The sequence below is a fragment of the Stigmatopora argus genome, chromosome 9 (assembly GCF_051989625.1).
Source record: "Stigmatopora argus isolate UIUO_Sarg chromosome 9, RoL_Sarg_1.0, whole genome shotgun sequence".
NCBI classification, from domain to species: Eukaryota; Metazoa; Chordata; class Actinopteri; order Syngnathiformes; family Syngnathidae; genus Stigmatopora; species Stigmatopora argus.
This window is the reverse complement of record NC_135395.1, coordinates 5,579,628-5,604,615: the sequence shown is the minus strand read 5'-3', so window position 1 is coordinate 5,604,615 and position 24,988 is coordinate 5,579,628. Positions and strand designations below refer to the sequence as shown.

General features: G+C 41.5%; 1 protein-coding gene across 2 annotated transcripts; it reads right to left on the bottom strand.

The window, feature by feature from the left end:
• Nucleotides 1-816: 816 nt before the first annotated feature.
• cplx2b (complexin 2b) lies at nucleotides 817-17,033 on the bottom strand. 2 transcript variants are annotated; one of them, XM_077610413.1, is made up of 4 exons: nucleotides 16,885-17,033; nucleotides 7,513-7,641; nucleotides 5,055-5,230; nucleotides 817-3,288 (listed from the first exon to the last, which is right to left on the bottom strand). In XM_077610413.1, exons 2-4 carry the CDS (start codon nucleotides 7,541-7,543, stop codon nucleotides 3,091-3,093), a joined length of 405 nt encoding a protein of 134 aa, XP_077466539.1. In that variant the 5' UTR covers nucleotides 7,544-7,641; nucleotides 16,885-17,033; the 3' UTR covers nucleotides 817-3,090. The 2 variants fall into 2 exon arrangements, with proteins under 2 accessions (XP_077466539.1, XP_077466540.1); XM_077610414.1 differs by lacking the exons at nucleotides 7,513-7,641; nucleotides 16,885-17,033 and adding an exon at nucleotides 5,316-5,447.
• Nucleotides 17,034-24,988: the final 7,955 nt, after the last annotated feature.

The window sequence follows — 24,988 nt, the reverse complement described above, 5'->3', positions numbered from 1 at the left end:
AATGTAAAAGTCTATGGCTTTGTGGTCTAGTCCAGAATTGTTTTCATCTTCTGTTTAAGTCAACAACTATGTTCTGGTTCGGCCATGTTCAAAACACACGCTTTCTTGCTAACGCTATTAGCTCGGCCAAACGACAGCGCCGTCGCACGACAAAACGCGGCCGCTCGTAACGCAGCATAAGGAACTATAATTTGAAATGGAATTTAACCAATCGTAGCTCCCCGACAAACAATAAAAGCTGGGATAAATGATCATTTAGTCAAGTAAAAAATTAGATTTTAAAAGAGGCAGTCAGAGCAAAGATTCGGCGATAATGCTAGTCGCTAACGTGCACACAATAGCGGTTATGCTAATCCCAAACTAAGTAAGCACCACTAGAAGACAAAATTAAGGACACATTATTGAGTGCTGTTTAATGCAGGGGTGTCAACCTTGCGTCCCGAGGGCCACATCTGGACCCTCATGTTATTTTGTGTGTCCCGCAAAAGTAAGCCATATTAATCAATTTTATGATTTTTACTAAAACAAAATTGATGTTTAATATCCGAGAATGTTAACCATTCTTCCAATGATTTTGTTTTTTTTTAATTTTTAATTTATAATTGAATGAAAGAAAGAATAATTTATCATAATAAATGTCTATTATTAATTCAGGCGGCCCGGCGGCTGAGTGGTTAGTCCGTCGGTCTTACAATCGAGGACCTGGGTTCAAATCAAGGTCGGTTCACCTGTGTGGAGTTTGCATGTTCTGCCTGGGCCTGCGTGGGTTTTCTCCAGGTACTCCGGTTTCCTCCCACATTCCAAAGACATGCATGGTCGGCTGATTGGACACTCTAAATTGCCCCTAGGTATGGGTGTGAGTGTGAATGGTTGTTTGTCTCCTTGTGCCCTGCGATTGGCTGGCCACTGATTCAGGTTTTTGGGATGTGGGAGGTAACCGGAGTACCTGGAGAAAACCCACACAAGCCCGGAGAGAACATGCAAACTCCACACAGTGAGGACGCTGACCATTCATGCATACACTGGACCACCGGGCCGCGAATTCCTATTAACTGTTAAAAATGAAATTCTTCATTTTGACCAATTTTTTTGCTTGTATGAATTTTGAAAAAATAATATTGTTTTCCACAAATAAACATGAGAACAGGAGAAAAAATGTTAAGAGGCTTCGGAAGGGTTTGAAAAAATTGGAGGTCAACTTTGTCTCTCAACAGAGTCTCCTCTCATCTCATCACATTTTATTTTATGAACTGCTTTATCCTCATTAGGGTCGTGGGGGGTGCTGGAACCAATCCCAGCTATCTCCAGGCCAGTGGCGGGGAACACCCTGAATCGGTGGCCAGCCAATCGCAGGCCACAAGGAGATGGACAACCACGCACCCTCACACCCATACCTACGGGCAATTTAGAGTGTCCAATCAGCCTACCATGCTTGTTTTTGGAATGTGGGAGGAAACCCCGGAGTACCCGCAGGAAACCCACGCAGGCCCGGGGAGAACATGCAAACTCCACATGACCTGGATTTGAACCCAGGACCCCAGAGCTGTGAGGCCGACTCACTAACCACTCGCTCCACCGGGCCACCCTCTCAACAGAATATAAATCAAAATAGATAACGATTGATTTGCTAATCTATACATCAATTAAACGGGATAGTTGCCAATAACAGCGTTACATGTCCAATCCATTTTGAACATTTGTTCATTCACACCCTCTCAGTCAAAATGGATTGGTCATCCAATGCCATCAATCAATGGCACTCAAACAAGGGAAATATTTATATGGGTTGTCCAACATAATAGCAGGGGTGTGCAAACTTTTCTCTCCGAGGGCCGCTTTCAGAAAAATCAAAAGAAGCACTAAAGTTAAAAGATTGGCTTTTAAAATGAATTTTAAGTATTATTTCATTGGCTGCCAATGACGTTGATTAACGTCCAATTCAATATGACTGCAGGGGGGCTGGCGGTGACTGAATGATCGCTGTGAGACATGATGACTCAAGACCACCTTTCCACGTTGAAATGGATTTGATGTCTATAACTGTCAATGGAAGTGAATGAGTTAAGGGCTAGAAGCAACAAAATATAATTGTATAAAAGTATAAGGATATTCGGAGAAACCTTGGAGGACATAGAAAATAAAGTCATGTAAAACAATTATAGTGGCCGTAGTTTGGCCACCCCTAATTTAGAAGAAAATCCTTACTACAAGCTGACAAAAATGAGTTTGACACCCCTGATTTAAAGGTTTCTTAGCACGCAAATTCAACTTTTATAGAAATTTGTATTGGCAGTACAACAGTAATTCTCATCTCATCTCCTTTTTTGAGGGTCGTGAAGGGTGCTGGAGCCTATCCCATCTGATTTTCAGGGCCAAAGGCGAGGGACACCCTGAATCGGTGGGCAGCTGATCGCAGGGCACAAGGCGACCAATAACCATTGACGCTCACACTTATACCTAGAGGCATTTTAGAGTGTCCAATCAGCCTACCATGCATGCTTTTGGAATGTGACAGGAAACCAGAGTACCCGGAGGAAACCCACGTAGGCCTGGGGAGAAAATGCAAACTCCACACAGGTGGACGAGACCTGGATTTGAACCCAGGACCCCCAGACAACAGTAATTGACAATATTAATTGATAACAGCTTGAATCTGGGGGTATTGGACGGAGTGTGTAAACATAATCTTTGGTCTCTGTTGTGATGAATTGGACAAATTGTGACGAGTTTAACTTCGACCCCTACACTGGCACCTCGCTAATTTTTCCCAATGTCAAAACTTAGTATTGATTGTCAATTGGGAGTGTTTGCGCTTTGTAAAAAGTCTTTGGGCTTGTAAAACCGTGGCAGTGTCACCGCTTTCTGTGTGTCGGTCGGCCCTTAAGGCGAGTCTAAACATGGGCGCGTGTTTCCCGTTTTCACCCGGAAGGCACGTGTCCGATAAACAAGTCTGCCTAGCGACGTACCGATTGACGGATTAAATGAAATGAAAAAAAAAGGACTGAAGTAGAAAAGGCAGTGTGGAGCCGCCAATTTGGCAAGAACGTCCCTCCCTTTTCTTTCGGTTTCGGTTTTCCCCTGGTGGTGTGTCTACTTCTTGAACATGTCCTGCAGCGGCCCGGGCAGGTACTTGAGGACGGTGTCCAGGATGCTCTCGTCGTCCTCATCCTCGTCGTCCCCACAGCCCCTTGGGATGGCTTTCTTGGGGCGCGTCAGAGAACCCTCGCACGCCTGCTCCATGGCCGCCTTCTCCTCAGCTTCCTTCTCTTCCTTCTTCTTCAAGCCGTACTGCCGTCAAAAACAGTTCCAAAAGAGAAATGTCAAAACAGTGTGTTAGCGCAGTGTTTCTCAACCAATGTGCCGTGAGCGATGCTCAGGTGTGCCGGGGGAAATGACAAGGAGTCATACATCGTAATACAATAATACCTCGACATACGAGTGCCCCGACATACGAGCAATTTGAGATTCGAGTGAATTTCAAGCAAATATTTGTCTTGAGATACAAGACAAATTTTGATATACTAAGAATACGCCAGAGGTTGCTCATAAGAACATCATGGGCACTGTCTTTCTGGTCGCAACTCCCTTGTGCAATGTCTCTACGAGCACTAGGCGGAGCGTTGCATTTTTTTCAGTGTTTTTTTTACCGTTAGTCAGTGCAAATGGCGGAGCTTGTTCGCTAATACGAGGGGAGTACTACTTCCCGGGCAAGTTGGCAAGTGGTCGTGCGTTATCCGATTGTGAGGACATTTGTGTGCATCATTTTGGGAATATTTTGAAGGGAAGACAAAAGCAGTCTATAGGTTGCATCTGAAAGTGAGGGTGGGGGCAGGGTAAATAGAGCCAACCCAGGAGAAGAAAGATATAAAAAGTTAAAACTAAATTAGAATTAAGTTTGGGGTAAGGTTAGATTAAATTTATTTTTGAATGTGTCTGCATCGTAATCCAAGTTCATTTAAATTTGTTTGTCATGTTACGAGCGCGTTGGTGTTTTTTTCAGAGGGTTGGAACGAATTAATTTGTTTTTAGTTCATTTCTATGGGAAATGTTCATTTGAGGTACGAGTAAATCAACATACGAGCTCAGTCTTGGAACGCACTAAACTCGTATCTCAAGGTACCACTGTATTTCAAGAGAGAAATCTCAATATTAAGAGATTAAAATTGAAGTATTACGAGGTTAAAATAGAAATATGAATTCATAGATTGTACTATTACAAGATTCAAATCGTAATATGAGATTAAAGTCATTTTGTTTTTCCGGGCTTTAACTTTTGTCGACGTTAACTCTGTGTGAGCACAAAACGGCTTTTCTCGTAATATTGGGTGGTTGAAGTAATATTGGGAAGAAAAAATGCGTAATATTACGAGATATAAGTCATTTTTCTGTTTTTACGGTACGTGAACCGGAAGTTGTTTGGCTTCAGCGGCATCAACTTTTGCCAACGTAAAGTCTTTGTGAGCACATTACTTTTTGCGTAATATTGGGAGAAAAAGAAAATTAAAATAAGGTAAAAAAAACATTGCATTAATTATTTTAGCATCAGTCGAACTGAAAGCTGTTTGGGGTTGCGGACATCAACTTTGATGACGTGAGATCAGTGTGAAAAAAATAGATTTTGGACTAATTTGGTGGGGATTATTTAATTCCTGTTAATAGAACCACTTTATGATGTTAATATAGGTGGTACCTCGAACATTTTTTTATAAAACGTTTTCTCGTAGTTCCGATTTTTTTACATTGAATTAGCATAATTTGTTCTACCATCTTTAAGACTACCCCTTAATCCAAGGGTGTCTGAATTTTTATTTTGTAATGCCTCTTATAGAAACGGATATCTTTACATTTTTGCAAAGTATATATATGCCAGTCGGCCTTTATTTGAGATTTTTCAGCACAACTATTCTGTTTCTTGGCATATAAAAATAAAAAGGTGCAGGGAACTGTTATCGTAAATTGTAATTATTTCAAATCAACGAATAAGAGGACTTTTTGCCATATCGCACACTAAGGAAGTTATCGACAAGGCGTGCAGGTGAGGGAGGGCGACGTACCTTGTCCCGGATGCCTTGCCGGACCTTCTCCCTTTCGGCTTCCATGCGAGCGTGTTTGGCCTTCCGTTCCTCCTCCTGCTGTTTCAGTGCCTCCTGATGCTCCTCCTCCTTCTTGGCCGCGTCGGGGTCCTTCTCCTCCTCGCCACCCAGCATCTTGCCCATGTCTTTAGTGGCCCCTGAAAACACCGTTTCAATACTAAAATGTTCAACTCGATGTTGATGCTCCAAAAATACACGATCCCATTTTCAATACAGTAATACCTTTGGATTGGATTGGATAACTTTATTCATCCCGTATTCGGGAAATTTCGTTGTCACAGTAGCAAGAGGGTGTGGATGCAGAAATAGGAAAGGCATTTTAGACATAAATAGATAGGTAATAAGTAAGTTAATAAATAAATGAATAAATATATAAATAAATAAGCGTGTTGCTGGAATATGTATATATATATATATATATATATATATATATATATATATATATATATATATATATATATATATATATACACATACATATATAAGCACATATATACATACACATAGATGTACATGCATGCATACGGTAGGTCTTAACACTCACCTATTTGTTTTGTTAAAGAGCCTGACAGCTGATACGGGCTAAATGTGTTCCGGGACCAAGCTTGTATGTCAATTTATTTGTATCTCAAATCAACTTTTCCCATAGAAATTAACTAGTAAATATAAATTAATTCGTTCCCACCTTCTGAAAAAAAACACCAAAAAACAGGATTTTGGAATGGAAAAACACGTTTTATTTGTTCTAATTTGCCATCTACTAACAGAGTAACTAAGAACTATCTAGTGGTTATGATGTTGAATACTAAAAAGAGACATTATTCAGTACAATGCGGAGTGCGGGAGGTACTCCCTGTACACATACGACTGCACCCACCACTCTAACTCCATCATCAAATTTGCCGATGACACCACTGTGGTCGGACTCATCTCAGGGGGAGATGAGTTTGCCTGCAGAGATGAGGTCAACAAACTGTCTTCATGGTGTTTGGTGAACAATCTCACACTAAACACCACGAAAACTCAAGAAATAATGGACTTTTGCAAACGCAACACAGATCTGGCCCCACTCCCCATGCGTAGACAGGGTCCAGTCCTTCAAATTTGTGTGGGTCCACATCACGGACAAGCTCTCCTGGTCTACCAACACCACGGCAGTGGTGAAGAAGGCCCAGAAACGACTCCATTTACGGAGGGTACTCAGGAGGAACAACTTGGACACTAAGCTTCTGGTAACCTTCTATAGAGCAACTGTGGAGAGCATCCTGTCATACTGCATTACAGTGTGGTACGCTGGAAGCATGGCAGCAGACAAAAAGGCCATGCAGAGAGTGATCAACACTGCCCAGAAGATCATCGGCTGCTCTCTTCCCTCACTGATTGACATTGCCAGCCCTCGCTACCTCAGCAGTGGGAACATTGTTAGGGACCCATACCACTCTGGTCACTATCTGTTCCAGCTGCTGCCCTCTGCCAGACGCTACAGGTCTCACAAAACACGAACAAATAGACCTAGGGATGTTTTTTCCCCACAGCCATCAGGGCTCTGAACTTGCATTAACACGACACACAATCCCTTCTGTGCAATAACTTTGGGGTGTGCAATAACAATGCAATATCTTAGATTGTGCAATATTTTAGAATTACCTTGCTCGGACGTGACTTTTTAAATTACTTATTTATGTTTTTACTGGGAAAAAGGCACTTTGGGGAGTAGCACCATCAATTTCGTTATACGCAGCTGTGTATGATGACAATAAAGGCTTTTGATTGATTTGATTGAGAGAGAGAGAGGGAGAGAGCGGGAGAGAGGGGGAGAGAGAGAGAGAGAGAGAGAGAGAGAGAGAGAGAGAGAGAGAGAGAGAGAAAGAGAGAAAGAGAGACCCTGCTGTTGATATGACGATGTAGTAACTAAAACGTCATATCAACAGCAGTAGTTGATTGACACGAACAGGAAATAGGAAGATAGTGGTTACAGCATGCTAAGCTAACATGGCACATCTTTACAGTAATCCCTTGATTATCACGATTAATGTAGACCAGAGATGGCCGCAATAAACGAAAAACCGTGAAATAGGGTCACCCCTTTTATAAAAAAAATACGTATATAAGTATTTTTTTACTTCAGTGCTGTGTCATAGTAGCAAGCGGAGGACAGGGGAGTGGCTTCCGCTTGCGAGTTTCAGCGTGGATTTTCACATTTTTATGAACTTTAAAAAAATATATATATATATTTTACTTCAGTGCTGAGTTCTATTAGCAAGCGGAGGACAGGGGAGTGGCTTCCGCTTCCAAATTTCAGTGTAGAATTTACATTTTTATGAACGTACAAAAAAAATGTAATTAACAAAAAAATTGTCCCCCAGAAAAAAAAGGCAATGTAGTGAAGCCGCGATATTCGAGGGATTGCTGTACTCACCACCCAAAGCTTGTTTCATCACAAAGTCCATCTCGGATTTGGGGATTTGTTCAATTTATTTCTTCTGATATGCAAAACACCAAGTGGCATATAGCCTTCTATCGAGGATTTGCTTTTCTCCGGATGACCCTGCAAAGAAGAAAAAAATCACATTTTCAAATCACAGTAAAACATAGATTGATCTTTATTTGGTTATGAATGGCCCATCTATGCAAATGTGAAATTTTGAACGCACAGGTAAACGCTGAAGCGGCCAGGCCTTCAACGCCTTCATCTCGCCCCCTCTTCTCCTCCTCCCACTTTCTTCTGTTTCTCGTTTTAATTTGATCATCCCGAAGGCCGGAAGCTCGGTGACGCGGAATAATCTCATCAGGCTCTCGTAGCAACTCAATTCTTCCGCAGTATTCTTCCTTCCTTTTCTTTTCTTTCTTCTCGCATGGCCTTTTGTCCTTTCCATTTCATAGAGTATAGCAGCTCACTTAAGCATGATGCAGTGGAAACTTTCATTTGATAACCTCTTAGGACATGGGTATAAAATTAATATTCCTCACAGTCTGCATTGTAGTTATGGTTATGTCGCCTGCAAAGAAATATTTAACTCGTTTGGCTGATTCGCCGTCACTCCCCTACGTGACGCATTATAAAGTCCCTATGTGGCGTTATTAGGGTCTCACGGGGCTCAATATACATGCCAAAAAAGTCAAATGAATGCACTAAAAATGGGTATTCATTCATTTTCCGTACGGCTTCACTGGGGTCGCGGCATGTGCCCCACACCAGCCAACAATGGGCACGACCCTGAATTGGTGGCCAGCCAATCGCAGGGCACGAGGAGATGGACAACCGTTCACTCTCACACTCATACCCAGGGAAAATTTTGAGTGGGAGGAAAACGGAGTACCCAGAGAAAACCCACGCAAGAGAACATGCAAACTCCACACAGGTGGACCAACCTGGATTTGAACCCAGGACACCAGAGGTGTGATGCCAACATATATATCAGTGGTGTGCCGTCAGGGCCTTCAAGGCCTTCTCTGCTGGCCTAAGAAATATCTGAATCACAGACTGATGTTAATTATATTTTGTCCATCAATACTTAAATAATTCCAAATTGTCTGTTAGCTTCCTTTCATTGCTTTTCCCCCTCGTTGCACTGCTTCCAGATGTGTGTTTTCATATTGAAGCATTTAACCAATCACATTTCAGCCATTATTTGTTGCCACGGTCAGAAATCTGCCTCAAGGCAAGGCCTTCACAATCAGTTCTGCAGGCTCTGCTGCATTAAACAAGCGTCAATAAGACTGTTGCTTTAACCAATCAGATTTCGAGTTGGCAACACCACAATGCCTTGTCGCAGGCGTAGGGATACGTCATTGCCTTCTCGCAGGCGTAGGGATACGTCATCGCTTTCACCAAATATGATTGGCTAGTCATAGAGTGGACTATCCAGAGCTAGCAAGCTGTATCTGTAGCGAGCTGCACAAGCAAATATATTGTTGTGTTGATTTAATAGCGGTTTTGTCAACCTGCAATGGCTGAAGGAGAAGAAATGGATTTGTTTGCAGATTTACTGTCAAAGCCATTTTCAAGACGGACTTTTCAAGAAAAAAAAGCTGGACATCATTAAGAAAGGTCGGACAACTCCAAGGCAAGCAAACCTGTCACAACCGGGAACGAACATTTTCAGCACTAAATTGAATAAAAACGTTTGCCAGAAATACGACAAGATAGGCTCGACTTTCAGCATTAGCTTCGATGGCGATAGAAAAGAAGGAGGAAAGAAAGGAGGATGGATATTGTGTAGTTAAAAAGGATTTTTGGTGAGTAAAATATGGCTATATTCCTTAATAATATTTCAATTGTATGAGGTTATTATTGATGTTTTTTATGTATCAGAGCTGTAGTTGCAATAAAGGTTTTATAGCCATAAAATAGTTTTTGAGGGTTGGATTGATTCAGACATAGGTGAAGGTGTCACTAGAAAAGTCACGGACCGCCCCTGGTATATATATATATATATATATATATATATATATATATATATATATATATATATATATATATATATATATATATATATATATATATATATATATAATTGGACAATATTACATTTCTTTTTAATAATAAAATTGCGGGTTTATTCAAATTTGTTGTGTGTTTTTACTCATTGGCCTGGCTTTTGTTTGTATTTGTTGTTTATGAAAGAAAAAGGTAATAATAACATTGTAAAAGGCACTTTTTCCCTGTTTCTTTCTTCACACTATCCACTCTTATCCCCTTTTCTGCTTGTGTTCCTTTGGTCTTTCCTTCAATTCTGCTGATTTTTTTTCCTTTCAAAAGCCACACATCTACTGTCCCGGAGCAACCTCAGATGGACACAAATGAAAAATCAATACTGTGCGGTGGGTGAGCAAGTGGACAGAGACAGATTAGCGGGACAGGAATGACAGCCCATCAATATAGTCTTCCTTATATTAGACGTCCAATCCGTTTGAAGTGGAACATTCATTCAATCAATTCATAGGAGACACTCATTTGGAAATCTATCTTCCAAAATGGCAGTGAAAGAGTAAAGTTTTGGAAAAAGACAATAAGGTCGCTATGGAAACGCCACCCAGCCAACATTGGATTCATAATTCAAAAAGAAAACCAGTTGCAGATGAATTATTGATGAGTTGCTCAAGGCATGGGGTCCAAATCATATATTTTATGTATTATGTACTCTGTGTTTTATTCACGTGACGAATGCTCACCAATGATTGGAGGGAGGCGCTGGAGGGGAGGAGTCAGATTACTAGCGTGCGACTGATTGACATGAAATCCATTTAAACCTGGGGTGCTGGCAGCAATTGCTTGATCTTTTTTTTAACAATTCATTACATTTATTTTCCCATTTTTCTGGTCTTGTTATTGTTGTAAGGACACAACTTTTAGATCAAAGTACTAGAATACGGGCAAAATGCTTGTTCTTTTAGTCTGTGAACTCCTGTGGGTAACTTCCTCTTAATTTTGAAGCATTCCTAGTCATTTCCTGTTCATTTTGAGTGACTTTCTGCTGTTTGTGGGTAAATTCCTCTCAATTTAGGGGCTTTTTTCAGGTCACTATCTGTTTATTTTGGAGCACTTGTTGATTTTGAGGCAATACTGGTCACTTCCTGTTGATTTTGAGGCATTCCTGGTAATTTCTTCATCATTTTATGTCACTTCCTGTTGATTTTGAGGCATTCCTGGTAATTTCTTCATCATTTTATGTCACTTCCTGATAATTTTGGATAACTTCTTAATTTGGGGGCGTGTACGGATCACACTGTTGGTTTTGTTTTTTTGTTTTTTTTAATTCAGACATTCCTGGTTACTTCCTGCATTTTTTGTCATTTGGTACTTATGAGTACAGTCGTACCTCTACTTACGGAATTACTTGATTCCAGAACATTTTTCCTAACTTGAAAATTTCGTAAGTAGAGGTGTACTTTATATGCAAATTCTAAAATTCATTCCACGGTCCTCACACAACTACCAACTAAACCCTTTAAAATTGGTCAAAATGTCCCAATTTTAAAGATGAGAAAATTGTAAGGAAATAATTTAAAAATGTCTTAAAATTAATAAAGCATATGAAAATGCGCCCTATGCCGCTGAAATAGTCCCCTCCGCTGCAGTTATAATGGGAGACATGATAACAATGGGAGATGTGATACCCGAATTTGTCCTCCAGTTGGTAGCAAGAGCCCGTTCTACCGTGGCCGAAAGCCATGCACTTTGTAGTACTACATATTAGACTTTTACATGTGCATTGGATCTTTTTCCTATCTCGAGTCACTCATTTGCATATAAACATTTCATAACCTGAAAATTTCAACCTATATACATTTTGTATGACTGTAACTCCGTCTTAATTTGACAGCATTTACAGGTCACTTCTTGTTGATTTGGGGTCATATCCTCTTAATTTGGGGGCTTTTCACCAGCAGACAGAGTTAAACGCTTTCCACAAAACACATGTGGACTGGTTAGGAGAAATCCCACGGAGCCCCGAGAGCTGTTCTCGAAGAGGCTGATGAGTTTGATCGCCCGCTAATCGGAACAGGCCCTCTAATCGGAACACACCCTCTGGTCCCACCCCAGTCTACCAACCAGAAGCACTTGCGCTTTATGTGTGACTATTTTTTTAGCTAAAAAAGAATTAAGGGGGCACGGCGAATGAGTTGTTAGCGTGTCGGCCTCACATTTATCCTGGGTTCAACCCCAGGTCGGTCCCCCTGTGTCCCTGGGCTTGCGTGGGTTTTCTCTGGGTACTCCGGTTTCCTCCCACATTCCAAAAACATGCATTGTAGGCTTATTGAACACTCAAAATTGCCCCTAGATATGAATGAGCGTGAATGGTTATCCGCCTCTTCATTCCCTGCGATCGGCGATTCATGGTGTCCCGCGCCTCGAGCCTGAAAGTCAACTGGGATATGCTCCAGCACCCCCACGACCAATGTTCCCTTTAATTTTTTGTTTGTCTGGGCAGAAAGACAACCTCCCTGAGCACACTGAGTACCGGTGTGAGCAACATCATCATTGCTTGCTATGGGCACACACCAGTATCACACCTGCCATAAGCAGGTGCATGTCTACTACACATAAATGATTTAGTAATAATAAAATGTAATGATTTATATCTATGAATGGGCGGCCCGGCGGATGAGTGGTTCGCGCGTCGGCCTCACAGCTAAAAAATATATATATTGGCATTTTATTTTGTGCGCTCCATATGATTTGCTGTGCGGAGAGAAGACGAGAGTAGTGCGCAATTGCGTACGCGCACAGCTTAAAGGGAACCATGACACTTGTGAGGATAAAGCGGTTCAATATGAATGAATGAAAATTACTTCATGGAAAAATACATTAAAAGAGCGATTCATCAAATGAATAGTATGATATAGGATGAAGGGGATTTTCATGGAGCTAAAATATACATCAAATTTAAAAAAAGGACGATTAATTGAGAGTAATAACAGAAAAATGCCCCTCTCAGTCGAAACGGATGAACGTCTAGCCTGGTAAATGGCAGAAAATCGGTTTAGATAGTTTAGTTTTGTTTTCACAAGTCACCCTAAGATTGTAAAATCACCTTTTTATAAATACTACATTTTTGGAATTTATTTGAAAGACATTATCAAGCAGCCACTTTTGATTTCTCAAGAAAAGTGAAACTAATGGCTTCTACATGTTTGGAAATGGATGTAAATAAAGATCGAGGGATGCTCAAGTGGAAAAAGGGGGACAAAAAAGTATTCGTAGTAGAAATTCGAAGGAAATAAAACACGAGGGAAAAAAAAGGCTGAGGGGAAATGGTTCTCACACATTGGAAGTGGTCATTTTCCGTCGAGGCGAACTTTGATACCCGGCAACAGATGCCAGATGCCGTTCCCGTGGCAACCGAGCGGTGCCGCCGCCGTGTTTACGCTAAAAGCTGTTAAAGGCTAATCCAATGGACTTTGAAGAACAGTGATGTTTTTGACAGGGAAAATGCATTTTCTCTACAAGTAACTCCAGCTCAATCAAATCAGCTTTTAATCGCCGCGCCAAAATGAATCTTAGATGAATTATTTGTCCAGACCACCACTGCACATGCAAACTCACTTACTTGCCACTGGAGCCTCATCGATAAAAGATGACCGTGTGAATTTTTCATGTGTTTGTGTGGCGGCAGGAAAACGACAACAACAACTCTAAAGCAGTGACGATAATTCAGGTCTCTTCAAACTACGGCCCACGGGCTAAATGCCACCATTTGGATTGGCCCACAGAAAATGATGAATGTATCATTGAATGTACAAGAAACTTGAGTATGACCAACATTGTTTTGCACTTCTTATCTTAATCACTAGATGGAGTTATTCCAGGTGCCTTAGGTCAGGGGTGTCAATCTCTTTTTTTCTGTTGCGGGCCATTCAGTCTGTCAACGAAGATGCCAAAATTAATTGATTAATGAATTGGCAACTTTTCAAATAGTTGACAGATTAATTACAGACTTTAGAAATTGTCCATATCTTCTTTTTGGAACTCTGAATACCAAATATTCAGTTGTATTTTTAATCATTTCATCTCATCTCATTTTCTGAACCGCTTTATCCTCATTAGGGCCACGGGGGGTGCTGGAGTCTATCCCAGCTGACTCGGGGCCAGAGGCGGGGGACACCCTGAATCATTGGCCAGCCAATCGCAGGGCACAAGGAGACGGACAACCATGCACACTCACACCCATACCTAGGGGCTATTTAGAGTCTCCAATCAGCCTACCATGCATGTTTTTGAAATGTGGGAGGAAACCGGAGTACCGGAGGAAACCCACGCAGGCCTGGGCAGAACATGCAACTCCACACAGATGGACATGGTTTGGAACCCAGGACCCTAGAGCTGTGAGGCCGACACGCTAACCACTCGCGCCACTGGGCCACCCAAAATATTATGTTTAATTGATTAATTGATTAGCCACCCGATCGTGCAGTGCTTCTTTTGCCTGACTTATGGGCCGGGAGTTTAGAACCGATTCTCACTCAGAGGCAGTGTGATTGTAAGTGTGAATGGTTTTCTGTCTCTATGTGTTTCCTACGAGTGACTGGCGACCAGTCCCTGGTGGAGTCTACCTTTGCCTGGAGTCAGCTGGGATAGGCGCTAGCTCCCCGCAACCCTGACAAGGACAAGGGTTGTTGAAATTGAATGAATAATCTCATCTCAAATCATCTCATTTTCTGCACCGCTTTATCCTCATAGGGCGGCGGGGGGTGCTGGAGCCAATCTCAGCTATCTCCGAGTCAGAGGTGGTAGCCACCCGATCGCAGGGCACAAGGAGACAGACACATCTATCAACCATGCACGCTCACATCCAATACCTCGGGGCAATTTAGAGTGTCCAATCAGCCTACCATGCATGTTTTTGAAATGTGGGAGGAAACCGGAGTACCCGGAGGAAACCCACGCAGGCCTGGGCAGAACATGCAAACTTCACACAGATGGACATGACCTGGATTTGAACCCAGGACGCCAGAGCTGTGAGGCCAACGCGCTAACCACTTGCGTCACCGGGCGGGGCCGTCTGAATGAACAATTAATTTAGTTTAAAAATCTAAAAGTCAGCAGCCCCGTGGTGTAGGGGTTCACTCGCCTGATTTCGGTGCAGGCAGGCCCAGGCTCAATTCCCGTGGGCAGCGGTATGATTGGGTGAGCGCATGGTCGTTTGTCTCTCTGTGTGCACTATGACTGACTGGCGACCAGTCTAGGGTATAGACTGCCTTTTGCCCAAAGACAGCTGGGTTAGGCTCCAGCAACCCCAGCAACCCTTTCAGGGATGGGCAGTATGGAAGATGAATGAATGAATGAAAGATCTAAAAATCATTTAGATTTTTTTTGGACTAAAATCAAGGGAAAAAATCTAGATATTAAAGTTTTCACCCTAAAAAATGTTGTCTTTCCTTATTTAAAGGGAAATTAAAAATATTGTCTAATCTTCATTTGAATTTCATCAAAAAACAATGAAGTCGGCGCACATGATTTACTTTCACGGGCCGGATCTGGCCCGCACCGTGCCACTTTGACGCCTGTATGCTAAATCAAATTAATTTCAGGGGATGAATAAAAATAAAAAAAAAATCCATAAATGACCCAAACCAAAATATCTGATTTCCAGCATGAGAGCAACAGACTTTTTGGGGGGTTTCTTCATGACAGACACATCTATCAAATTCCATGCTCCCAAGCACTGTTCCCTCTAAGCTGCGCGCGTGCGCAATTGCGCACTACTCTCGTCTCCTCTGCGCAGCAGCAATCCTATGGCGCGCAGTAAAAAAAAAAAAAAACTGATTTTTTTTTTTTTTTTTTTTTTTTTTTTTTTTTTTTTTTTTTTTTTTTTTTTTTTTTTTTTTTTTTTTTTTTTACCCCTTTCTTCATGATGGCGCCGTTTAAGCAGCAGCCAGTGGCAGTAGCTCTGTCCACTTATGTTTTTCGTGTTTTACAGCATGTTTTACATGAAAAATTCGAGGGAACATTGACATGCACCTGCTTGTGGCAGGTGTGATACTGGTGTGCCCATAGCGAGCAATGATGATGTCGTGACCGGATGATTCGCCTAAAGACGTTTTGCCGACGGACGTTTGACAGACGGACAGGTCTCCGAATGAACGTTCGTTCAAACAGCGTTTAATGATTAAATACAAATACTAGTATTTGTATTTAATCATTAAACGCTGTTTTCAGCTGGATTTGACCGAATTTGAGAGCATTTTAAGCCGTTTGGCGAATGGACGTATATGGACATTTTTTTGCCTCCATCGCGACATCATCGCGACATTTTACCGAGGAATTCACTTCCCTGGGCTCGGTTCTAATGTCCAAAGAGCTCCAGTATTTGTATTTAATCATTAAATGCTGTTTTAGGATGGATTTGACCCGATTGCTGTCATTTTACGGCTCGGTTCTGCTACATCTGCCCGCCCAAGAGTGTTTATTCCCGGGCTGCCATTGATGGTAGACTAACATTGATTTTTACTATAATTTGGACAACACCGGCGGCGGGCCGGATTAAAAATCCTAACGGGCCGTATATGGCCCGCGGGCCGAGGTTGAAAAACTTGTACACACACGATCCGGGGGCGGGGCGAGCGCGCGAATCCCGTTTCGGCGAAACCTCCGTTCGGCCGAATGAACGTTCGGCGGAACGTCCATTCGGCGACCTGCCCGTCTGTCAAACGTCCGTCGGCGAAACGTCTTTAGGCGAATCATCCGAGTACCGATGATGTCGCTCACACTGGTACTCAGTGCGCTCAGGGAGGTTGACTTTCTGCTCAGACCAACGAAAAATTAGAGGGAACATTGCTCCCAAGTCAAACCCGCTTTTAAAAAAACAAATCCATAACCGACCCAGACAAAATATCTGATTGGCTGTGCCTCTAAATTCAAGAGACTTTCAAACGAGCTTGAGGGGCTGATCCCCCCCTCCCGCCTCAAAAAAATCTGAGACTTGGACTTCCTGAAAATGGGTATTTGGCAAGGCAAAAAATAAATAAATAAAATAAAAACGCCAGCATGCACATGCCCCCAAGTAAATCCCAGACAATATGGATGCAAATCTGTTGAAAGCCCCCCACATGCATGCAAAGACAATCCTCAAACCCACACACGCCTAATCAAAGCTGCAATCTTCATCAACCCCGCAAATCCTCTTCTTACAGGCACTTGCAAGCATCGGAGGATAACGATGATGAAGAAGACGCCCGAGCCTTCTAAAGCCCCACCCACCCCTCAAATGTTCAATTGTTTCTTTTTTTCTAGGGGGGAAAAAGAGCCGCAATGGAGAAAGGCAAACGCGCGTGCGTTTCTACTAACCTGCCGCGGCTGCTGCAGAAGGATGGATGTGTCCGATGTTCAGGCGAGCCCCCAACCCTCCTATAGACCCTCGCCCACATCCAGCGACACGCCTTTTGTCTCTCAACCCGCCCCCTCCGGACCTTCATTACTTCACAGAAGCAGCGGCATATGGACCCACTCGCTCACTCACTCTTCCTGTGTGCGTGTGGGCGTGAGTGTGCGTGCACGTGTGTGTGTGTGTGTGTGTGTGCATGCGTGCGTGTGTGCGCGTGCACGTGTATGTGTGTGTGTGTGCACATCCACTGGAAAATGCCCTTCTCACAAGACTAAAACGTTTAAATCTTCCACAAAATGCACCAAATCATTCTTGTATTAAATATTCATTCATTCAATCGTTCATTCATTCCATCCTTCCTTCCTCCCTCCATCCCTCTCTCCTTGCCTCACTCCATCCATCCATCCATCCATCCCTCACTCGCTCACCCGCTCACCCGCTCACCCGCTCACCCGTTCCTTCGTTCCTTCGTTCATTCGTTCATTCGTTCATTCGTTCATTCGTTCATCCATTCATTCGTTCATTCATTTATTCATCCATCGCTCCACCCATCCATTCCTCACTTGCTGACTCGCCCACTTGTTCACTCGCTCACTAGTTCACTCGTTCACTCGCTCACTAGTTCACTCGTTCACTCACTCACTAGTTCACTCGTTCACTCGCTCACTCATTCATTTGTTCCCTTGTTCATTTGGTCATTCATTCAATCATTCATTTGTTCATTTGGTCATTCATTCAATCGTTCATTTGTTCATTCGTTCATTTGTTCATTCATTCATTTTCTGAAACGCTTTATCCTCAAAAGGGTAGCGTGGGGTGCTGGGGCTTATCCCAACTGACTTCGGACAAGAGACAGGGAACACCCGGAATCGGTGGCCAGCTCTTTTGATTACATGGGAAAAAAACGTCTAATATATTGGACTTATGCAATATATGCTTTTTCTTTTGACAATAGAAGAAAAAACAGAAAAAGTTACTAATGAATCCTAATCCAACTTTTCTCACTAAATTGTTTTGGGTTGACAGCACATTTAGGGCTAAAATATTGTCCTCAGAAGAAAACAGAAAATAACATGACTAATATGTAGTATATCATTTATTTAGTGGACTAATCCCGAAAATATTAATTGATGAATTAGATATCGAAATAATTCTTGGGTGTGTTTGTACACAAACAAACCACACTAGGCAGCTGCTGTTCCCGCACGTCTGAAAGACACGCCAGCTGAACAAACGGCACTGTTGACACTGTTTGCACCGCACTTTAACAAACACACTCAAATGAAGTTACCGTCAATCGTGCAAAAAATGCAATGATTTGGGGTGTGCCAAACAGGAAAATACATTTTTAGTCATTCATTTTCTGTCCCGCTTATCTTCTCAAGGGTCACAAGGGGTGCTGGAGCCTATCCAAGCCAACAACGGCAGGAGGCAGGGAACACCCTGAATTGTATGTCAACCAATCGCAAGGCTATGGGCAATTTCATATCAGAATATCGATAAGCCACAATATAATACTGTTTTTTTATTTGGTGAAAAATAATAAAGCAATTACAGTGACCCCTTGCATTTACATTGACATTAAAATCTCCCAAAAATAATTTATGTAATGCTGTGGATCAGCACTCTCCAAAAAATGACTCAATGGATAAAGAGCATGTAGTTGAGTACACTCATTGTGTTTCTTATACGACATGGTGGAAAACAAAATTAAAAGTGGGTTAGAGGAGAAAGTAAGTCTCAATTTTATCGTATAAGTTCAAATCGGATACTGAAGCACCATATCATAGCCCTCGTGATTGAGAGAAATTGGCCACATGTCATTTGCAACTTGGTCAAGAGAGTCTTCAGTAAAAGGTTTTCTGATAAAAATTCTCAAGAAACATAAATGCTGGCCACCACAGTAACAAAACTATCCGTAAGGGAGAAAAAAAAAAGCCAACCTTCCATTACATTACTTCTGGTAACGACATTTTGGGTTTATTTTACAAAGAAATGGACTACTTGTCGTGGCTCAGTGAAGTCTAATCTATCAAATTCAACAAGTTAAAGTGCAACTTCAAATTTTTGTAACCTGTGTAACAGAAGCAGCACAATAGCATACATATTTTTGCTCAAATGTACAGATTATCTAATAATAAACTAGTAATACTAGTGACTTCATTATTATTATTATTTTGTACTTTTATTTATTTATTTATTTACATACTGAAGTGAGGAGGAGGATAGAGGCCCTGCCTAACTATTCATAGTGGAAATAGTGACATCTTGAGGACTACTATAAAAATCTGGCGCCATCTGCTGGCCAAAATGTACATCGATAAGAACGATACACGTAAAATATAGACAGAAAGTTTTATTTATATCGTTCTGGCGATATAAATCGTCCTCTACACATACCTGTCAACCTATATGTTTTTCCCCATATTTTATACATTTTTCGGTCATTTCAAATTGTGTGTACACCATACAACAACTTTTGTATGGGATTTTTTGGGGGGGGAAACCGATCTAGTTTTACCCATTTCGGATCTAATCCGGATCGTCTTGGTCACTGGTAACAGACGAAAACGTCATCGTTGACTGCTAATATTGTCATGCTTTAAGCATGATATGCGCACGCGCATTCCCCTTTCACAGGGCCGCCTTTTCACTAAATAAATATAAATTTAAATGAGATTAGATGAGATTAGATTAGAATTTAATTTCATTACCTATTCAGGAAATTTCCTTGGTTGCAGCAGCAAGACAGTTGCAGGCACAGACACAGAAGACATTGTAGACCTAGGTTAAAAAAAACCTGTAGCCACACAGATGAAGTCCACAAGGTGGGGTCCTACTGCAGACTGAGACTAAGGTTAAATATGCAGAATCACTCTTTCAAGATGAGTGTGTCAGCAAGCAATGTACTCAGACAGTCAAACTGTCGGCGTATTACAGCGGCATCTACAGAATTTAAAATTTAGTGCATACAAAAGGCGCACCGATTGATTGGGCACTACGTCCACTTTGGTGAAAATTTTAGACTTTTAAGTGCACCCTATTTGAGTAAATATGTGCCATGTTGCATTTGTATGGTGTATTATCACTTAATAAGGGGAATTCCAATCATTACTAAGGGGAGAAATTGACAGGTATGTCTACACTATAGCAGATATTCAATTTGGTGCGGTTGTCAGCTGAGCCTTTTGCAATGAATATTCATTCACTGCCATTTTTCCCAGTTTAAATGCGTTGGACATATACTAGTAACAAACTCATTTCAATTAAAAGCAGAAGGATGATTGGACGTCTGTAATTGTGGGACACTTATAAAAGGAGGGCGGCCCGGTGATGCAAGTGGTTAGCGCTTCGGACTTACAGTGGGAGACCTGAGTTCAAATCCAGGTCAGTCCACCTGTGTGGAGTTTGCATTGTCTCCCCGGGCCTGTGTGGGTTTTCTCCGGGTACTCCGGTTTCCTCCCACATTCCAAAGACATGCATGGTAGGCTGATTGGACACTCTAAATTGCCCATGGGTATGAGGTGAATGGTTGTTTGTTTCCTTGTGCCCTGCAATTGGCTGGCCACCAATTCAGCTGGGGAGGCTCCAGCACCCTCCACAACCCTAGTGAGGATAAAGCAGTTCAGAAAATGAGATGAGATTAGACTTATAAAAGGAATATGTCCGTGGTCTTAAATAGTTAAGGACTGAGTTGAATGGATTAATACTGAGAATCATTTCCTAAATATTTGAGAAGAGTTCTTAAATTCTTCAATGTGAACATTTTGTAGTTGAAGTTGAACATCGATGTAGTGAATTAAAAGGTTGCTTGACTAGTATATTTCATTCAGGCCATCTTTTGCTTGCCACTAGAGGAGGCACATGAACTACTGATTGTGCCACTTGTGTAACTTAGTATGGAAGAGGGTCGTAGCTGCTGGGGGTGTCGCAACACCTGGGCCTCTCGGTACGAGGTCCAGGCCGACAAGTGGAGGGGCTAAGAATCATGTATAATTGTCAGGTTTGCAGTTAAACATTCAGAAAAAAAACATGCATAAAGAAAGAGGAAAGACACGCTTCTGTATTTTCACTTGTAAGGAGAGTGGACGTTGAGGACCGCTTGTGGCAATTCCCCAACTGCTTTCTGCCCTTTCTTTTCTTTTGCCCATTTTTATTAGATTCAGAGACCCTGATTACAAGGACGTGCAAACTCTAAGGGGAGGGGTGGATTACACAATTAGGACGTCAGTTTTCAAAACACGTTCACAATCTCATCACTATAGTCAAAACAGAAGGCACAAGGACTCCAAGACGCCGCCGATCATTTTGTTTTGAATAACAAAACGTCCTTCATTGGTTGCAACAAATAAAATGATTGCGACTGTGTCTAAAATAAGAATGCGTTTCCAGGCAAAGGGTGTACGATATGTAGCAAATGTGTGATAAATGGTATGTGCATAACTCCTACAATAATGTTGTGCAGGGTTAGGGTCTTGTATATGAATTTTACATAATACAGTGGTATTACTCTACTTAGAAATTCTCCTACATAGAAAATTTTCAGGTTACGAAACCCTTTGGCATGCAAGTTCCATAATACAAAAACAAGATCCAATTGACTAAACCCTACAAACATAAATACATTCCTGTAGCCATTTTAATTTGAAATTGTCGCCGAAGCTTTGAGTCTTGATTGACAATCTTCCTATGCAGTGGTACCTCTACATACGAGCTTAATTCGTTCCGGGACTGAGCTCATATGTCGATCTTCTCGTAACTCGAGCGAACGTTTCCCATTGAAATGAACTAAAAACAAATTAATTCGTTCCAACCCTCTGAAAAAACACCAAAAACAGGATATTGGATTGGAAAAACATTTTTATTTGTTCTAATTCGCCAAAGTAACACATAACGAGTGGTTTAATAGTACTAAAATGTGTTTAATAGAACTTTATCCACGGCAACACACTCATAACCAAACAAACAAATTTAAATTAACTTGTATTAATATATACAGACACTCAAACATATGTTTAATGTAACTTTACACAAAACTGAATTCTAATGTTGTTTTAATTTTTTTTACCTTCATTCTCTGGGTTAGCTGTTTGCCACGCCTCCACCCTCACGTTCACTATCTATGGGCTGTTTGCTGTTGTATTCCCTTCAAAATATTTCAAAAATGATGCACACAAATGTCCTCACAATAGGATAACGCATGACCACTTGCCAACGAGAAGTAGTCTTGAATGAGCGATCGCGGGAGCTAACAGGCTAAGGAAGGAAAAACACTCAAAGAATGCAACAGCTCAGCCTACCCACGTATTGACTGTGGGTAATGAAGTTTTATTCTGAGAAAGGGTGCCATCGGCTATCGGTGTTGTGTGCACGAGTATACTTCATTACCCTGAAAGCACTCTTTTTGCCCGCGTATGCGCGTTGTGCGTTGTGCGTTTACTGGTCCATGTGTAGGAGAAATTCGTGTGAAGAAATCGTTCAGTGCTCGTAGATATCTGTTATACACGAAAGAGATGCGACAAAAAAGACAGTGCGCTACAATGATGAACAGCCTCTCATGTCATGGCCACCTGGTTTTCTCGCATCTTGAAATTTTTCTCGTATCTAGAGCGAATTATTTGCTCGAAATTTTCCTCGTATCTCGAGCATCTCGTAGGTAGAGCTGCTCGTATTTACAGGTACCACTGTACACTCTCCTGGCCTCCCATTGGCTGTCTCCAACGAATTCGACATGTTTGTGTTTTTTATTTGAATTTTTTTTTAGCTTTTCAAGTGGAGCTAAAGAAACTTTGATATTTAAAGTTAGCGGTGCAAATGAAATTAAGAAGCAGGACTTTTTATCCATCCATGACTCATATTGCAAGTTCTATTTTTAATACTAAATTGTTTTGAATTCATAATTTGAAGTTGTTAAAATGTGTTTATGCACATTTGTGTCCCAACATTAGCTTCCTCCTACTTCTATGTTGTAGTTACGATTTCAGAGGGCCATTAGGTCTGCCAAATAGGCTGCCACACTTAATCAATTAATGAATGGACAGCTTTTCTGATAGATGGTTAATAAAATATAGACATAGATTTATAGATTTCGTTTCACCCAGTGTTCACGAGGAGGGACAAATAAACAATGAGAAAATAGCCAAGTATTGTCACTATACAGGCTAATATCATTACTACAACGTCAAATGTTACGCACGCTAGAGGACGACTTTGTTACGAAAGTAACCCGTCAGATGTGTCAATCATGTGACCCAATGTGAACAGGCACAATTCCGATTTGGACAAAAAAGTCTAGACAGCCTGTCTGAAAAATGGGATGACGAAACACATTGTATCAGATGTGAGAATGAAATACATTGGTGTCAGATATGCCTACCGTCTGAACGCAGTCTTAATTTCCCCTATTAGTCGTACAAAGTTATGTAGCATAGCATACACATCACAGCTGACATTTACCGTATTTTCTCGCATATAAGCCATTTTTGTAACGAAAAAAATTGATGACTGATTAAAGAGCACGACTTACATGCGGACAAGACTAACAGCGTTGCTATATTCTTTTTCACCAGTAGATGTCGGCAAATTAACATTTACTATTTGTTGGTTATTTTCTGTTTTGCAGTAAGAAAACAACCATTACTGGATGAATTATTAACTTCCTTATGATATTGACCCTGATAATGTGCTTTTGATTCATACAGTATCACAGGAATACCACATGCAATGATTTTTCTTAAGATTTTTCCTTAAAAGTAACACATTTTGTACTCCCTATTAAAACCATGAATATGGAGGTGAAAATTGTGAACAAGGGGGTGGCTTATATGCGAGCAATTGTAAAACTCAACAATTTTAAGGGTGCGGCATATATGTGGGGGCAGCTTATATGCGAGAAAATATGGTAATTGTCCACAGGGGGTCTGATAATGATCGCTGCCAGCTAGCCCCTCCCTGGTCAATTGGAATGGACTCCTGGCACTCAAGTTATTTTCACTTGACCAGGTTGTTCGATGAATAGGAAAGGTTTAACCATTTCTTGCTCAACTTTCATTACATGGGAGTTTTGCAGTGGCGGTCCGTCCATTTTGGGGTAGCGCCTTCTATTGGAATCAATCCAACCCTCAAAAACTATTTTATGGCTATAAAACCTCTACAGCAGCTACAGCTGTGACACATAAAAAAACATCAATAATAACCTCATACAATTGAAATATTATTTAAGAATATAGCCATATTTTACCCACCAAAAATCCTTTTCAACTGTACACAATATCAATCCTCCTTTCTTTCCTCCTTTTCTATCGCCATCGAAGCTAATGCTGAAAGTACAGCCTGTCCTGTCGTGTTTCTGACATAGTCCGTCTTGAAAATGGCTTTAAATCAACACAACAATATATTTGCTTGTGCAGCTTGCTCCAAATACAGTTTGGTAGCTCTTTGTAGTTAGCGCACTGAAACTGGCACACACCCTTTTCCCGGCTGTAACAGGCTTGCTACCTTCGGAGTTGACCGCCCTTTCTTAATGATGTCCATTTTTTTCTGGAAAAGTCCATCTGGAAAATAGCTTTGTGAGCAAATCTGCAACAAAATCCATTTGTTTTGCTCTGTCGGCCATTGTGGGTGGAGTTTGCGATCTCTGGCTGCCTCACTATGGCTTTGGCCCGCCTACTCTCTATGGCTAGCCAATCATAGTTGATGAAAGCAATGACGTATCCCAGCCAGCAAAATGGCAATGCCTCTGAAAAAGCATTGTGGTGTTGCCAACTCGAAATCTGATTGGTTAAAAGCAACAGTCTTGTTTAATGCAGCAGAGCCCGCAGAACTGATTGTGAAGGGTTTGAGGCAGATATCTGATCCTGGCAACAAATAATGGCTGAAATGTGATTGGTTAAATGCTTCAATATGAAAACACATCTGGAAGCAGTGCAACCAGGGGGAAAAGCAATGAAAGGAAGCTAACAGACCATTTGGAATAATAAGTATTGATGGACAAAATATAAATATATGATTCCGTTATTTCTTGCCCTGACGGCCCGCCACTGGAGTTTTGGAAGAACCCAAAAAAGG

What these genes read in the sequence shown, in the direction of transcription:
- cplx2b (XM_077610413.1), bottom strand. Translation starts at nt 7,543, where the DNA reads ATGGACTTTGTGATGAAACAAGCTTTGGGTG. An exon ending in GATGAAACAAGCTTTGGGTG is followed by an intron (nt 5,231 to 7,512) that starts GTGAGTACAGCA and finishes CGGTGTTTTCAG; the next exon opens with GGGCCACTAAAGACATGGGC. An exon ending in GGCAAGGCATCCGGGACAAG is followed by an intron (nt 3,289 to 5,054) that starts GTACGTCGCCCT and finishes TTTTGACGGCAG; the next exon opens with TACGGCTTGAAGAAGAAGGA.